The sequence below is a fragment of the Cinclus cinclus genome, chromosome 3, assembly GCF_963662255.1.
Source record: "Cinclus cinclus chromosome 3, bCinCin1.1, whole genome shotgun sequence".
In the NCBI taxonomy this organism is placed as follows: Eukaryota; Metazoa; Chordata; class Aves; order Passeriformes; family Cinclidae; genus Cinclus; species Cinclus cinclus.
In genome coordinates this window covers 42,555,339-42,572,165 of record NC_085048.1, presented here as the reverse complement: position 1 = coordinate 42,572,165, position 16,827 = coordinate 42,555,339, and the positions used below count along the sequence as shown (strand labels likewise).

Sequence of the window (16,827 nt, the reverse complement as noted above, 5' to 3'; positions counted from 1 at the left end):
TGACATGATGACCTATTACTTACTTTTTTCTTTTTTTTTCACTTTGGTAGAATAACTATTACAAACCAAGTAGTGGTCATTAGTCTCTGTTAATAAGGTCTAACTGGTCTTGTCATTCCAACATTCTGTCTTACAGGCATCCTGGAACTTTCTAGAGGCTTATACACATTCAACTTTTTTAAGGTCAAAAAATCTCTTTTTATCATTTCTTATTATGTATCAGAGACAAAGAACTGAAAAAATTACACCTCCACTTCTCAAAGTAGTTGCTTTTTCTGCCTCAATCACTGTGATTTATTTAAACCTTCCCAAGGCCTTTTCCATCAGCTTTGTGCAACTCCTATCTTCCTGTCTAAGGAATCAGAGTTGCACAGCAGTGGGTGCTACTGAGCGGATTTTTTTTATTTTTGCTAGCTCTTGTTCATGCCAAATGCAAGTTATTTGGTCACAGACATAGAAATTCCCTTCAGCTACTTATCAGGCCTCAAGTAAAGGAGTATGAAATCTCTTGCTGTCTGAGACTGTTTCCATTCCTTTGGTTTCTCACCTTGCACAGAGATCCTTGTTTTCTGTAGAAAAGTATATCCATCTGTTGATGGCCCTGAAACCACCAGTTATGTGCTAAGCCCTTCTGTATCTGTGGAACACTGTGAATCTCTTTCAGAGAGGAACTCCTCTTTTTAGTCAACAGACATGATGTGGAAGTGCCTTAATTAGAAGCTGAAACCTGTATGAACAAATTGTTCATATATTTCTGGAAGATTCAGGTGGGTGCATTACCTTTTTCCACTGTGGTGAGTTGAGATCTTCCTGCAACAATATCTGGTAGGTGAGATCATTAACTTACGTGATGATACAGCTAACACACAACTAAAGTGCTTTTATAAGGTATTAGATATGTAGTGTGCATGATGTTTTTGTGTGTGTATGCTGTGAAACCAAACATTGTTCTGTAGGTCTGCATGTTTATTAAGGCTGCACTCTATTCCAGATGTAGCACAGGGAGAAATACAGTCAGAAGTCAGTAAGACCTCTTAGGTTTATTTTTCTCACACTTCTTACCTATTATCCTTCTGCTTAAGCAGGGCAGGAGCAGATGGTTTCTCTAGTGGTGTTTTCCAGTTACTTTGTATTTCTTTGCAGGTATGGTTACTTTCCATTGTGTAAAAAGAAAATTCTACCTCCAGTTTACAAAGACAGATAGGGGATAAATTCTTAACTGTTCTATCTGCTCTTGCGTTCCACTCTGTAATAGAAAGTAGTCTTTGAAATGGCATAAACAAAAGTGTAAAGTAATTTCTGTGTCAGTGTATTTTGAACTGGAGGCCTTGAAACCTTGAATAATTAATGAGCTTGTCTCAGAGCTTACCTGTAGTATCTCTTTGAAGTTCTGTTGCACAAAAATACATACTTCTCACAATTATGCTAAGATAGATTTCCTTTTCCAACTGCAGGGGCCTCAAGGGGTATACTGGAGAAAGATACGTAATATTTTGTGGGATTCTAATTTTGTCATAAGTCTGATGGAATTTTTTTAAAAGCGCCTGCTTGAGTCAATTCATTGGTAAAATATCTAGCAACCAAATGACTGAGCTTAGTGCTTTGGTCTCACAACATGCTGACTATGAGTGTACTCTCATCATAACACTTGTTGAGTTTCTTTTCTAAAGGGAGTCTCTGATTCCTACTTTTCAGTCTTCTTTTCCCACATTTTGCATGTATCCCTCGGAGACATCATTATTTCCACATTTTGTGTGTCAAATGCACATATGCTTGCTAGTTGGCAAAAGTAAAAGTCCTCTGGAAACTATTAGACAGCTGTTAGATTTTTTTGTTTGTTTTGAGAGAGTTGACAGTGATGTTTAATTAGTAAATTATCTGTCCCTCTCTTAAACTGGAGTATTGCTTGATTTTATTTGAAAAACAATGCCTTACAGCTGTGTACACACTATTTCAGCGCTTGTCAGCTCTTCCAGGGAAATACTATACCATTTTTCACACTTGAATGTTTTGCAGTGGCTGCTAACCTTTGAATTTTGTATTTCTCTGGGGTACTGCATCCACAATCCATAGTGTGCTAAGGCTTCTACTGATGGGCGTCCTTTGTGACACTGCACAATGCATGTAAGATGGTGAAGCAAGGACAGTAATTCCCAATAACTTGCTTTTCTCTAAACCTACTGCTACTCTCACCCCCTGCCCCTTTTCCCAGTTACTGTATCAGTCTTGGTATAGTTGAAGTATCTATCATGACAGAGTTAAAATGATCGAGGTCTGCTTTCTTGTGAAGAGGGTAGCTCTCTTGCATGAGCTAGGGTCGCTTGCTCAAATGTTCTTGTGTGCCATGTCTCTGAAGGGGTTTGTAAATAGACACTTTCTGTACCTGGATAAAAGTCAGATTTGTAGCAACTCTCCTTTTAATGCTTCTAAATGACTTGCAAGTTCAGTTTGAAATGTAAAATTCCTGTAGTAATAATAATAATAATAATTTCCCCCCCCCCCCCCCCCCCCCCAAGTAATGCTCTTGGGGAAAAGATACTTTTATAGAGAAATACGGTATTTGTGTTTCTAAAATTTAGGTAGAAAGCTTTTAAGACTTTGTAGGAAACCTTTAAAGTTTTGTGTTCAGAATAAGTAGATGCTTTTACTGAAATCCATTAGTGACCTAATATCATGCAAATTGGTTTGGCCAAGTGGTATGTCATTTGCTTCACTAGGAGGAAAAACATACAGAGGAAATTTGATTTTGTAGTATTTAAAATATACAGTATATACAGTTCTGCTGTAGTTAGCAACATTGCCTCCCTTTCTCTTTCCATGTTACTGCATTATTTTGGTTTCTCTCTAGAGGGCAATCTTCTACCATGTATTAAGTCAGAACCGTTTTTGCTTTATCCTATTTATTTGAGCAGTTTTGTCTTTTTGTTTGTTTTTTTTTTTCCCCTAGGCATACCTGTAAATTATCAGGACGTAGCATCTATTGATCCAGAGTATGCAAAGAACTTGCAGTGGATTTTAGATAATGATATCAGTGATCTGGGTTTAGAGCTGACCTTCTCTGTTGAGACTGATGTGTTTGGAGCAATGGAAGAAGTGCCATTGAAGCCAGGGGGTGCAAGTATACTTGTTACACAGGAAAACAAGGTGAGTATACAGGTTTATTCAGAAGAAGGTCCTATAGGAAAAGCCATTGGACTGTCTGAATAACTGGAAGGGTGAGTGGTATACCTGTTTTGAAGAAAACACAAAAAAAATTAGTTGCCAGCACTCTTTCCCCTTTTTCTGGGTTAGCATGTTACATAAATAGTACTACTTAAAATCTTTAAAAAAGTTCAGATTAGAAGTTCTTTCTGACAGACCTGTGGAAGTGAATTAGGATCAATTTAAATGAAGGAGTTATTTTAAAAGCCACAGATAGTCCTAAAATTATGTATTGGGTATATAAACCAAGAAAGTAGAACAATAGCAATTGCTAAACATAAAATTATAGGTAATGTTGCAAAGTGTGCTACCTGCTAGGCCAGTCTATAGCACTGGATTGCTCTAATTAACATGCAGATAATGGACAGAGTAAAAGTCTGCAGGAAGCATTTTTTAGCCATTTGCAAGTCACTTGGTGTGTATGGAAATGACTCACTTTTAGAAATTACTTTAACAGGTTCAAAAGCCCCTGATTCCTCTGCAGTATTAATTCAAAAAAAGAAATATGGGGAAACACAGCCAGATTTTGAAAATCTTCTAGAAATTTTGATAAACATTGAATCTAAGTGAATCCTGCAGTTACTGACTAAACAGTTCTGAGTAACTGCAGGAGTGTCATGGGTAGACCTGCAGTTTTTTGTGATGTTGACTCTTGGTCCTGCTGCGTTCTGATTTTTATTTGTGTTCGGCTGTCGGAGCCTATTCTCTGCTCTCAGTAAGCATTTGGCTTCAGGAATGGTATCGACAGCTGCTGTACTGGGGAACAGCCGCTTGGTGTCAGCCTTTGTTGCAAGGACATTCCAGTTTGTGTTGGAGCAATTGGCCCTGGATTCTAGTAGCCTTAATCCTCATTGTCCTTAAGGTACAATGTCATTCCAAGAGCAGGAATTTGTATTATTAGCCTGATTCTGCACTGATTCCTGCAGTACCGTCACTTGTGAAAGAATACAGATGGTAAAACAAATCTAATTGTCAAGGTAGTGGAGACTTAATTTCTTTATTATCTGTTGGGGAAAGCAAGGGTATTGATTCTTGTATCTGGTCAGTCTTAGCTTCTCAGTGTATAAAAAAGATGCATTTAACCTAAGTTGTAATTTCATAACTACTATTTAAAACCTGCTTTCAATTAGCATAAAATTAGAAGTTTGCTTACATGAGGGTACTACCCATCAGCAGCTTAATTTGCTCTCAACTTTAGAGCTGGGGCACAGTCTAAAAAGGGTGATTGAAAATATGTGGAGGAGATGCCTCCATTCTATCTTATCAAGCCTTCCTCAGCATGGCAGGAGGAGACTAGAGTTTGTGTAGCTTTAATTTGGAAGGTGGGAAGAAAGAGGTGACTCTGGTGGTAGCTTTGAAGCTATTAATATTAATGCATTTTTAAAATTTGAAGTTGCAAAATGTGAACTGAAAAAACATCTGTAAGATGGCACTGTTTTGTTCACTGGCAAAGTTGTTGACAGTGACCAAGTTGTTACGAATTGGAGATGTGTATGTTAGTGGTTTTGGGGGATTTTTTTCCATTTTGTTTAATTTGATATAGTTTTGCAGTATGTTTCAGCTTAGCTATTCTATCAGTTTAAATGGGAATGTGTCTACTTTATAAAACAAAATCTCTTTTTCTCTAGCAAGTGATACATTTTTTTTCCCCCCTGCCTTTACCCAAGGAATAATAGGTCACTGTTTAAGACTCATTGTATTTATTGTACCTCTGGGAGAAGAAAATTCAGCTTCTTTGCTGTGTATACACACTAGCAGATTGCCTGATAAAATTGAATTATAAAAGAATCTTTATCCCTTGAAAAACTCAAACAACAAACACACACACAAAAAAATTCCCTGTGTCAAAACCAAAATAAAACACATGTCCCTCCCTGCACAGAAACCACCCAGTCCCTTTCTCTCATTGAAAACTGAAACAGAGTAAATGCACTACTAGCAAGAGCTATTTTTAAGATGTTATTTTCTCAGAATGGGGTAATTTTCTTTTTTTATATCAACGGTGTAATAGGTGAATGGTTGTGGGACAATTAGATGATGCAAATACTCATGTCTTGCAATTGCTGTGTCCATGTAACCCAGCTGAAATAGTTATAACTTGGCTCAAATGCCTTTTGTCATGGTAATGAGAGACTTCAAAGAGAAAAGTCAGGCTTCATCCTGAATTTATATTTGCTCTTTGCTGTGTATAGTTTTGCAGCTTTCTGCTTTTTAGGAAAAGAATAATATTAGGCCTAGTCAAAGTTTGACTATTTGTTGTATTAAAGAATGGAGCAGATCTGCATAATCCTGTGGCTTTCTTTGTCCTCCCAGAACCTGTATGTGAGCTGGCCATTCTGTTTGGCAGTAAAATAGTAGTTTTTTTTTCCAAGTCAGCTTTAAAATGGAGCTGCTCTCTGAATCTGAAAATCATCATAACCATTGATCCTTGTCTCACAGTATATGGGATTGTGAAATCGAGGAAGCATGGTCTCTGCTTTATTTACCTCAAAGTAAAATACAGAACAATCCCTCACCCTAACTAGATTTTGTCATTATATTTGTGAAGTCCATCTAATTTGTGTTCAATCAAATCTCCCTTCCTTAAAGAAGGCTGGATCGTAACTTTATGTACTGTGTAGGAATGCATATGTAGATCTGAAATGATGTAGGTATTTCTGTTTTGTAATGTTCTCCTAAGGCTTTAGAGGGGAATAAAATGTAAATGAAGTGCACAAAAAGCAAAACAAATTGACCAGGTTGTTTACTGACATGTATTATGTAAATTCTGTGCTACAGGTCTTTTAATCATGTGCCGGTCCTGATACCCAGGATGCCTGGCAGTTCCAGGCTATTTTAAACATTTCTTGTTACACCTAAAGTACAGCAACTGCTTTGTCTCATAATTAAAGTGTTCAGTGTAGTATTTTGTCATGCATAAAATAAGTAATTTTTTAAAATTGATTTTTGAAAACAAGGTTGTGAATTTTTCTTTCCACAATGCTCTTTTTCTGAGTACCCTAAATTGCATAAGAACAGTTTAAGAGATGTAAAACATGCATTTCTGATCATTGAAGACAACCAGTGTTAATGTTATTTTGAATCCTGGTATTGCAAAAAATTCTGATTCCTTCTTTGTTCACAGACTGACTTTTGTCTAGTGCAGTTAATCTCCTTTGACTGCCTCTCAGTCCTCAGAGAAGGGAGGTGTCTTCAGCTGCACTGATAATAGAAGCAACCTGGGGAGTTTACTGGGCTGAAACTAGGTTTTTGGGAGCAGTATTGCAGTTGAAGATATTAGGTCATGTTCCTCTTCTTCAGAATGCTTCACAAATTAATTGTTCTCTCAATCTAATAAAATGGTGATAATGCATTTAAAAGTATCTTTCAATTGCAAAATGTTTCAAAGAAAACAACCCCTCTGTACAGCTGTGAATATAAGGACCTGCCTTTAAAAAATACCTGTCTGTTTGAAATATTTCATGCTTCATTCTGTTTTTCTGGAAGGGAGGAAAGAAGAAATCCTTGGTTGCTTTTGTGCAGGTTCAGAACCTAAAAGTTTAGTTTGAAGTATTTTTAAAATAAAAATCAAAGTAGTATTTTTGTAAGATTGTTTGCTTGAAGGAAACTGGTAGTTGAGATGCTCTAATTGGGAGATACGTTTCATGATTTTCTAAGTAAAAGTCATGATTGCGAAGTCAAAACATTTCTTTAAACAGAGTACTTTAAATAATCCAGGAATAAATTTTGTTTTCGAGTGGAAAACTATTTTCTTCAGTAAAGAAACTTTATTCAACTTGTGTAATTTGGTCGGGGTAGATGAGACATGTTTACAGAATTTGAATGTAGGCAGTTTTCCCTTCTAAAAGGCACTTGTCTCCTCCTAAAAGCCTTCTTCCATTAACACCTCCTAGGCTTTTGTGTTCTCAACAAAAGCAAAGTTCTGGTGGATTCCTTTTTTGGCCGGCATCTTTTAAAGGGAATGGAGCCCCCAGATCTCTTAAGCCTGTTGTAGTCTATTCCCTGGCTATGGTGGAAATTGTTCTCTGGTGTTTTTCTTTTTTAAAAAACTAAGGAGATTTTTCAAGACTTTCTTAAAAAAAATTGAAATTCTTATTAAGACTTATTACCTCTGCAGGCTTTATTTTGTATTATTTTAGGCTTCCAGAGACAGGGGGAAAGCAAGGAAGCTTTTAGGCTCACAAATATTCCTTCAGAAATTAGCTCTTTTTCCTGAGTAATGACAGCTTGCTTAAATAGTGTTTTTGCTTACAAACATTGGTGTGTTTATGCCCTTAATTGAGTTTAATGGAGGTTATATTAGATGTAGGCATGACAAATTAAGTTTTATTTATTTCCTTTATCTTAGTCTGAGTCCCTGTTTTTTGACTGGTTTAAGTAACAATTCAAACACTTCTGTTTTGGAATTGTCTTAGGAAGGAAGGCAGAAGAGCAGAAGGGGCTTATTTTGGGTTGCTTCTATATGAAGAATGCAAAGGGACTCATTACCTTACAGTGGAAGAGATTTGTAATGCATTGAGGACTGCATTTGTGTGTTTGAGTTTGTCTGAGCACTATGTGCTTTTGCTGGGGTCTTTCTTAATATTGTTTTCTATGTTGCAGGCTGAGTATGTCCAGCTTGTGACAGAGCTCAGAATGACAAGAGCCATTCAGCCTCAGATAAATGCCTTTTTACAAGGCTTCCATATGTTCATTCCACCATCTTTGATCCAACTTTTTGATGAATATGAACTGGTAAGCAGAAATTCATATGTATTTTTAAACACTTTGTTCATCATACTTCATCAGCAGTGTAAGTGATGTAGAAATAAAGGTCAGTAATCACAAAATAAGATCTTGTAGCTTTCACATGGGCTTTTCTTCCTGGGCATCTATCAGTGAGGATCTCATTATGTATATTCCTGCTTTTTCTAATTACTCAGGGTTACCATCTTCCTGAAACTTAACATGGCAGAAATAAAGGCCTTAAATTGTAATTTCAGTATGGAATCAGCATGTTGTGGCTTTTAAGTCTTTGTGTATTTTCCTTGAGGAGAACAGAAATCCTTTAAGAGTAAGGAGATGCTATCTATTGTCTTTACTTTTTCTGAGTCACGGAGTGAAATTCCTGTAAATTTTTGTTGGTGGTTTGAGCTTCTGTAGCCAACACATCTCATATTTTCTCTGAATCATGGCAAGACTCAGAGGTTTATTCTTTTAGGTTCTTTGGCAATAGTTTTTCTCTCTTGCTAGTGCATACTTAAATTAAACATATCACATGAAGTTTCCTGAATTCAAGAATCTTCATGTATTAAAATTCAGTCGTGGGTTCCATAAGGTTGCAATAAACTGAAAAAGCACTGTAAGCTTTCTACTTCTTAAAACATTACTTCTTAAAATAGCATAAAGTCTTGAAAGAAGTGGTTAATCAGGAGAACTAATCACAACCTATGTGCTTCTTCTGAAGGAGCTTTTGTTGTCAGGTATGCCAGAAATTGATGTGAATGACTGGTTAAAAAATACAGAATACACCAGTGGCTATGAGAGAGGGGACCAAGTTATTCAGGTAAATTTTTTTTCCTTTTTTTTTTAAATAATGTAGAGTATTTAATCCAAGAAATGTGGTTTTGTTGTTGTCATTATCTGTGTGTGTTTGTGGACTCTTTATTTTCACTGAAATTTGTGGAGGTTTTTTCATGCTGTATTTCTATATTAAGTAACTTAAATGTGTATAAATGTGGTAGAAAAAATCCGTAATTTAAGTAGCAAACTCACGTATATTCCATTTATTGTTTCATCAGCATATTTTCAAGTACTACAAGTATTTAATGGAAAATGCAAACTAACTTATTTTGTCGTTTAGTGGTTCTGGGATGTGGTGGAAGAGCTAACTCAGGAAGAGAGAGTGCTACTATTACAGTTTGTTACTGGCAGGTGAGAGACTCTTCTATAAGAACAAACACATTGTCTAGATATTCTGAAATAAGACAAGAGACTTAAGAGACCATTGAAGATCATCTAGAAACTGTTTTGCATACTGGTTGTTCTATACATTGATCAAAGTAGACAAAGTGTGTGTTAGTACTTTTGCTATCTCTGTTGCCTGCAAAATGACTGATTACATATTCATTATACTTGACCACTTTGCAAGAAGCCTTTGTTGCTGTCCAGGCCGTTCTCGACAAGGCTGCAGTGAATTTAACTGAGCTTTATATTCTCATTCCTGTTGCACACTTATGTGACTCTTGGCTTTTCCAGTAATCAGCTGAGGCTGTAATATATGGGTTAAGTTGGTATCACTTCAGTCAGTGTGCACAGAATATCCTTCTCCTCGAGCTGAGTTGAATTCAACATTAGTGCAGTATGTCAAGAGAAGATGTAACCTTATGGAAGACTGTCTGCTTTATAAAGGGTCTCTGTCCTAAATCTATTAGTTCTCTAGGGAAAGCCACTTTTATTTCCCTTATGGTTTGGGGCCAGTGAGGGATTATTTTAATAATAAATGACCCTGTGAGCTGGGTGATTTGCTGAGCTTGTGGGTACAGGCATTTCACGAAGTCATAAATTTGACACCTGAGTTGTGCAATCTCATCTTTTTCTGGTAGCAGGCAGAGATCACACCATCTTCTTAGTCTGATGTTCCCTTAATATTCTAGGATTAGTAGAGTAGTTGACCTTTTGTGTATATGTTTTGTGGTTAAGCACTGATAAAATACAAATTAGCATCATCAAAACGACCTTGTATATTAAGGAATTTCACAGTCAGAGATGTATCATCAAATGGCCTAGTCTCCAAATTGTATTAATTTCACTTGATTTATTATACATTTTCTTGGTTTTAGGGAATATGGCTGATTTAGGAAGCTAGTTGTGTGCATGTTGATCTTTTTGTCCTCTGAAGAAATGATTCCTGAAGTTGTGACTGCACATGTGTGGCATGCCAACTGCTGGTCTTTCATTTTTAGTGGACTGGTCCATTTCTAAATCTAGATAGCAAATAAGGATCTTTAAAATATAAGGTCATGTTTCAAATGCCTCTTAAGACATTCCAAATGATACTGAAATGGAATTCAGTATTTTTATGGCATTTGGGCTAATCTTACTGGATTCTAAGGGATGCTTTCTATCAAGTAAGCAGTTACTGTCTGATTAATATGTGCGTCAGCATCATTGGTTTGGTCACAAATCACCTACTGTGTTGTTCTTATCCATTTTGTTGTTAGTAGGAAAGAAATTTTTGGTGTGGCTTTAAGAACTCTGGTCTGGAATTTAAAACCAATCTGCCCAGAATTTTTCTCTTCTGTATCAGCTAGGAGGAACTCTGGTTTTACTTCAGTGTTTGAAATGTAATAGATATATTTTCCATAAATGTTTAACTTTTGAAAGTTACCTCTAATAGTGATATGCAGCTGGCATTTTTGCACATAAGTTCCCAGACAGTCCTACTTTCTTTTAAATGGAAGATTTAGATGCTGACTTTTCTGTGAGCCTACTACAGTAGTCAGGCTGGTATCGTAAGTAAAATTCTACATTAAAAGTATACCTGTTTTTCTTGCCTTAGTGAAGAATTTGTTTCTATGGGTAGTGGTTGGTAGGCTACATTCAAAAGTCTTTTTTTTCCTCCATTTCCCTTTAGTCTCTTCTGTACATTCACTTACTTGATCTTTTTGTGTGTGTGTGAAGTGAAACTATTCTTTCTTTCCAATCAAAGACTGTGAAATTAATCTAGCAAATTAAATAGAATACTTAGATTTATGATTATGTCTTCAGTGTTTCTCTGGTATCTCTGAATATTTCTTAGACTTTGCCTTTTGTCTTCCTCCTCCATTTTTACATCTTTTTTTTCTCTTAGGAAGTCTTGCTTTGGTAGTTTCAGTAGAGATAACATTGCATTTGTCGTTAATGCCAATTTTGAGACATCTTTTAATAGTAAAGTAATTGTCATGAGCAAAGTTTGAACATCTTTGAAGGTCTTGGCACACTCAAGAACGCCTAAATATTTTTGTGCCTCATGTTGGGGATCTGAAAGTTCACTTATGATGCCATTTATTCTTTCTCAGCTAACAGCTGCTTGGGATGATATTGCCAATTCTACAAGCTTTTCTTATTTTTCTCCCTCTTGATCTGTTTGGTATTTATAATAGTATTTGGCTGATTTGTTGTTGATTCTCCACTGGCAACTTCTGATGGGTTTTTTAATGAACAGCTGGAGGGAAGTGTTGACAACTTGATAAATTCTAAATGATAAATTCTACTTTATTTGTATTCTACAGCTACAAAAATTCTATAGAACTTCTTTGGGCACTGTAATTTCTGTTGAACAATAAGCAATATGCTTATGCTCTTCTAAGAAAAATTCAGCATTGTTGTTAAATATGAAATATGTGTGTGTCTACTATCACATAAGAGTAAGAAAACATACAGAAACAAGCTTAAAATCTCTCCTACAGCATTTTCATTCCAAGGAAATTTACGCAAAATTTGTCAGTGGAAAAATAGGTAGAAAAGTCATGATTCAGATGTAAACGTAGAAATTTCCAAAGCTGTGAAATTGTGTTGTTGCTCTTGCTCACGGCTACTGTGATTTTTTTTTCCTTCTTTTTGATTCTGTTTGGTAGGATTTCTTTACTATACTGCAGTGTTCACTTAGAGAGAAAACTGAATCTTGGAGGCAGAAGTTGGCAGCAGTCTCTTCCTTTAAATGTTCAAAGCCTTGACCATGCTTTACAGTTTTGACCTGTTATATGGAAAATATTATAATAAGTTACGTTAAAAAAATGCTTAGACAATAGCGGATTGAAGGAAATTTTCAGCAGTTCGGTCTTTGTTTTATTGCTGATTTGAATGTGGGATGTTTATCAGAGGGGGGGAAAAAAAGTCTTTGCAGGGGAGGTAGGACTGTATTGGAATGTGAGCCAAAACCATGGTATAAGAGTACTGATGTACCATCTTTTACTGCTGTTCTGAAGTGTTGCTATAAGCACAATTCCATTTGTGTCAGAAAGAATATGCTGCAAATAATCAGCACTTCTCTCCATAGTGGTTACTTTGTGTAGCAGTGTTAGAAGTATATGTTCAACATTGCTGTTGTTAAACTAGGTAATACAGATTTATGTGTTCGATACTACAGCTAGTTCTAAAAGGTATGTTTAAAATGTGTTACTGTGAGTTGTGTCCCAGCTCCTTCACATTCAGCAGCAGCAACCATTACACTTTTGCATTTTGCTAGGTAGTTTTACTGTGAGTGGAAACATTTCTCCTGTTACACTTGCTTCTGGCTTTTACAACCTCTTGATCTGGTGAATATGGGAGCACTGCTTTTAGTATAGGTACCTGTAATCCAAAATTTTAACAGCTCTTAGATATTTTTGGAAGGTTTATTTTGTTTTATCAGATTCTTTCTTTGCTATCTAGAAAATCACAGAATAGCTGAGACAGAAAGGGACTTCTTGAGATTAACTTTCACAGAATCTTCTTGGGTTGAAAGGGGCGCACAGGGATTATCAGGTCCAACTCTTAAGTGAATGGCTCGTACAGGGATCAACCTTTGCATTATTAGTACCATGCTCTATACAACTGATGTAATCTCATTGTCTAGTCCAGCATGGTATTCAGAGCAGGGTCAGCTACAGCTGGATGCTCAAGATCTTGTCCAGACTGGGTTTTGACTGTCTCCTGGAATGCTGACCTGTTAACTTCTCTGGGCAGCTTGTACTAGTGTTTGACCACCTCACACTATAAAAGTGTTCCTTATGTTTAAATGGAAATTTCCTAGACTTTAATTTGTTGCCAGTTGCCTCTTGTACTGTAACTGGGGACTGCTGCTTCATTTTATTTATCCCTTCCTTCAAGTATTTATATACATTGATCAGATTACTCTGAGCTTTCACTTCTCCAGGCTGAACAGTCCCAGCTTGCTTTTGTCTTTTGTCAGGTGCTCCAATCCCTTACAATCCTTGTGGGCCTTCACTCATCTTACTGCATTATGTCCCTGTCACACTCCTATAGTGGGGAGTTGGGAGCTGAATATTTCTCCCCAAGTACAGGGAAAGGATAGTCACCCTCTCCCCACTGGTGGGCATTGTTCCTAATGCATTCAGCTTCCTTGATCCTTTCAGTACAGTGGATTTTGAGGGGAGGTTGAGGTTTTTTTGGATGCAAGGGAGATGCTAACAAGATGTTATCTTGTAGTGTATGTCAGTTTAAATTGATATTATGAAAATATCTGAATATCTGAATTTTATTATATTTGTTAGTTTAGAATGACAGGGAGCCTGAACAATGGGCTGTTGCCCGTTTACACCTGGAGTAATCTTTAAATATTATGTTGGGTAAAGGAAAAAAGAGTAATGTGATTAAGTGAGATTGCATTCCTGAAGATGCTAGTGATTTTTTTGTGTGTTCTAGTTTTGCTATAGTTTTTCACTGGGCTATAGTGTGACTGATGTAATGGTTTTATTAGTTACTTGAAATATTTGATCTGAAGTAGTAAATGAACAGACATGTCAAGGACACTTTGGTCATTTCTCCCACAGATAGTAATCAGAGAATAAACTGTTTTGTGATGTAGCTTAAATTTTAAACATAAATGGACATGTTTGTCTTAAGTGAGATAATGTCACAATATAAGAATGATATAAATCTGTTAGAAAGCATTCAAAGAGGCCATAAAGATGGTGAAGGGCCTTGAGGGGAAGCTGTATGAGGAATGACTGAGGTCACTTGTCTGTTCAGCCTGGAGAAGAAGAGCCTGAGGGGAGACCTTGGAGATTTTATTGCAGTTTACAGCTTCCTCAGAGGGGAGGAGGAACAGCAGGCACTGATCTGTTCTCTGATGACCAGAGACAGGACCCAAGGGAATGATGTGGAGCTATGTCAGAGAGGTTTTGGTTGGATGTTAGGGAAAGGCTCTTCCACCAGAAGATGGTTGGGCACTGGAACAGGCTCCCCAGGGAAATGGTCACAGAACCAGCTTGACAGAGTTCAGGAAGGGTTTGGACAACCCTCAGGCACATGGTGCGATCCCTGAAGCATTAGAAGTCAGATTTCAAGCCTTGTGGGTCTTTACCAGCTCAGAATATTCTGATTGTAGGAACAAAAGCTGGTTATAGAAATGAGTCCTTTTTGCAGGCAGAATTATCTTAATGTCAGTCAAACAATATGATGCCTGTTGTAAGTGGACTGATGTGTTATTCAGTCTTGTAATTAAAAGCTTTTAAAGAACGAGAATTTTGATATCAGTAAGAAAAAGGGAACTTTAGTAAAAGTATCCGTAACTTCACATTATCCTAAGTAAGAGATATTTTCAGTGTAAAGATTACATTTTTTTGCGTTAAAATGTCTTTGCACTGCTCTAATTTCTGTACATTTTCTCAGTTCCAGGGTGCCTCATGGTGGCTTTGCCCACATAATGGGTGGCAGTGGATTGCAAAATTTTACTATTGCTGCTGTACCATACACTGCAAATCTTTTACCAACGTCAAGCACATGGTATGTTAACTGTTCTCATTAAAAATCTTAAAACCAGGGCTTTTTCATGTCGGTCACAGTCAAAAGTACAGTTCTTTAGAATATTAAAAGCTCCAAAAAAATTTAAACAGTTTCTGCAATATTCACTCTCCAACGTGAAAGTGGTGGGTTTTATCCCAAATGATGTTACATTATGTTTGCTCATTGTTTGCAACTCGAATTTGTCTAATTAAAGTTAGTGAAATTAATAAAAGAATATTAAAGTTAAATTATTGTATTAGAACTTATTGAAAGTGAAAAAACCAAATTAATTTCCTACAATATATTCAAATGCTCAGTGATACTCTTAAGTTTGCACAGGCTCATTTTCTTCCATACATATGGTCTCTTCAGGGGTTTTAATCAGAAATCTTTAATGTTGAGTTTTTTGCTGAACTGTGATGTCTTTTTTTTTTTTTTTGTATTTTCAGTATCAACATGCTCAAGTTACCTGAATACCCAAGTAAAGAAATCCTGAAAGACAGGCTTCTTGTGGCATTGCACTGTGGAAGCTATGGTTACACAATGGCATAATGAAGTCTAGAAAACCCATCTGACTGTTAATGTGCAATTTTGTGTGGCAGAAGTAATTTTGGAAACTGTCAGTAGAAAAGCATCTTAGATGCTGCAAGCCCTTTGGCAGGCCTGGGTTTTAGAATTGGCACAGCACCATCAGCTTTTCCTCCATTATTGTGTTGTCAGGGTAGCTCTGATACCATCATAACAAACTTCTCAGTATTCTGTATTTTCATTTCTTAAAATTACAGATCAGTTTACATGCTTTTCATTATTACTTCAATCTGAGAAAATTTTTCAGAATCTCTTTCCACAGTTTACATTTGATTTCCAGCTACGTGGTTGAATAACATTTGTATTACAGTTTACTTTGCACTCAGATGGAATACTGCAAATGAAAAGAGTTGTACTTTATGCCTTGTTGCATGTGGAAGTGCCATTTATTTTTGCAGACCACTACAGAAAGTTCAATTGGAATATTGTACAGTAAGACAGAGCTGATGTATTTTCCATTTCTTTGCATAGTAACAGAAAGAAAATTTTCTAACTTTTTAGTATTCTAATGTATATTTAAAGATTAGACTGTTATGACTGGAAAAAAACCCAACAGATTGAGTTTATCTACTTTATATTAGAATTTACACTATATTCTACAAAATATTTAAAGTATTTGTGACTTTAAAGTCAACTTGCAGTTTAGAATTTGTAAATATTGTTTAAGATCTATATCCATTGTTTGAATGCCTTTACTCTTCCCTTGATATAATTGTATGTTCAAAAGGTCTTAATTAAATTTTAATATTTTAACCAGAATTGGAATGTGATAAGTTTCTGTGTCTTTGTGGGCAGATTATTCTTTTTTCTACCAGGGTTTTATTCATCTTTCTATAATTTAAATTGTCATGGAACCAGTATTTTCAGAGTCAGAGTGTATGGATGGACATAAAAAGTGCACAAGGAAGTAAATTGAGCTTAGGCAGTTAACTGACTAAACTGTTACAGTTAGACTCTCATGTCAAAGTTTATAAGGAATTAGAATGTGTTACACTTATAATATCCAAAAATGCACAGCAAGAGCTCAGCACATTTGATAAGTAACTGCACCTGTTGGGGTTGATGATGCTGTTGCATAACTGCTTTTCTCGGGACCCTGGGGTAGGTCTACATTCTTGTTTTGATTCAGGTTAGGAATGCTTTTTTGTTGTCGGTATGTTTTTTCAGTTGTGGATATGTTTGTTTTTTTTTTTTTTTTTGGTGAATTAATCCTGTTATCCCTGCTTGTCATGTTTTTGCCTTGGAGAATTCAAATTGGATGCTGTCTGGATGAAACTGGACAGAAAAAATTGATCCAAAAATGTATTAAATGCTAATGGATGAGCATCAAATTTATGTCTGCAAGGCTTAAATGATATGAAGAATATCACAAAAGAATATTACAGATCTGAAGATTTCACAAATTAATTTGGTCATAGCAAACCCACCAAACATGCAAATTTTAATGTTCAGGTCCACAGCAGAAACTGTTTCCTTCTGATCCCTTGATGTTTTCCTACGCTAAGTGCTAATACATGTGTAACCCAAGTTCACCAGCTGATTTAGGCTGCTTATTTAGTGCTGTTTATT

General features: G+C 36.2%; 1 protein-coding gene across 4 annotated transcripts in view; it reads left to right on the top strand.

Moving 5' to 3' along the window:
• The window catches only part of HACE1 (HECT domain and ankyrin repeat containing E3 ubiquitin protein ligase 1), a 48,630-nt gene extending 32,623 nt beyond the window's left edge, over positions 1-16,007 (top strand). For all 4 annotated transcript variants that reach the window (XM_062489913.1, XM_062489912.1, XM_062489911.1 and 1 more), the window contains 6 exons: positions 2,948-3,144; positions 7,804-7,935; positions 8,648-8,746; positions 9,044-9,114; positions 14,557-14,670; positions 15,120-16,007. In XM_062489913.1, the coding sequence (XP_062345897.1) occupies positions 2,948-3,144; positions 7,804-7,935; positions 8,648-8,746; positions 9,044-9,114; positions 14,557-14,670; positions 15,120-15,222 (716 nt within the window). In that variant the 3' untranslated portion in view covers positions 15,223-16,007. The remainder of the gene's footprint in view (positions 1-2,947; positions 3,145-7,803; positions 7,936-8,647; positions 8,747-9,043; positions 9,115-14,556; positions 14,671-15,119) is intronic.
• The last annotated feature ends 820 nt before the right edge of the window (positions 16,008-16,827 follow it).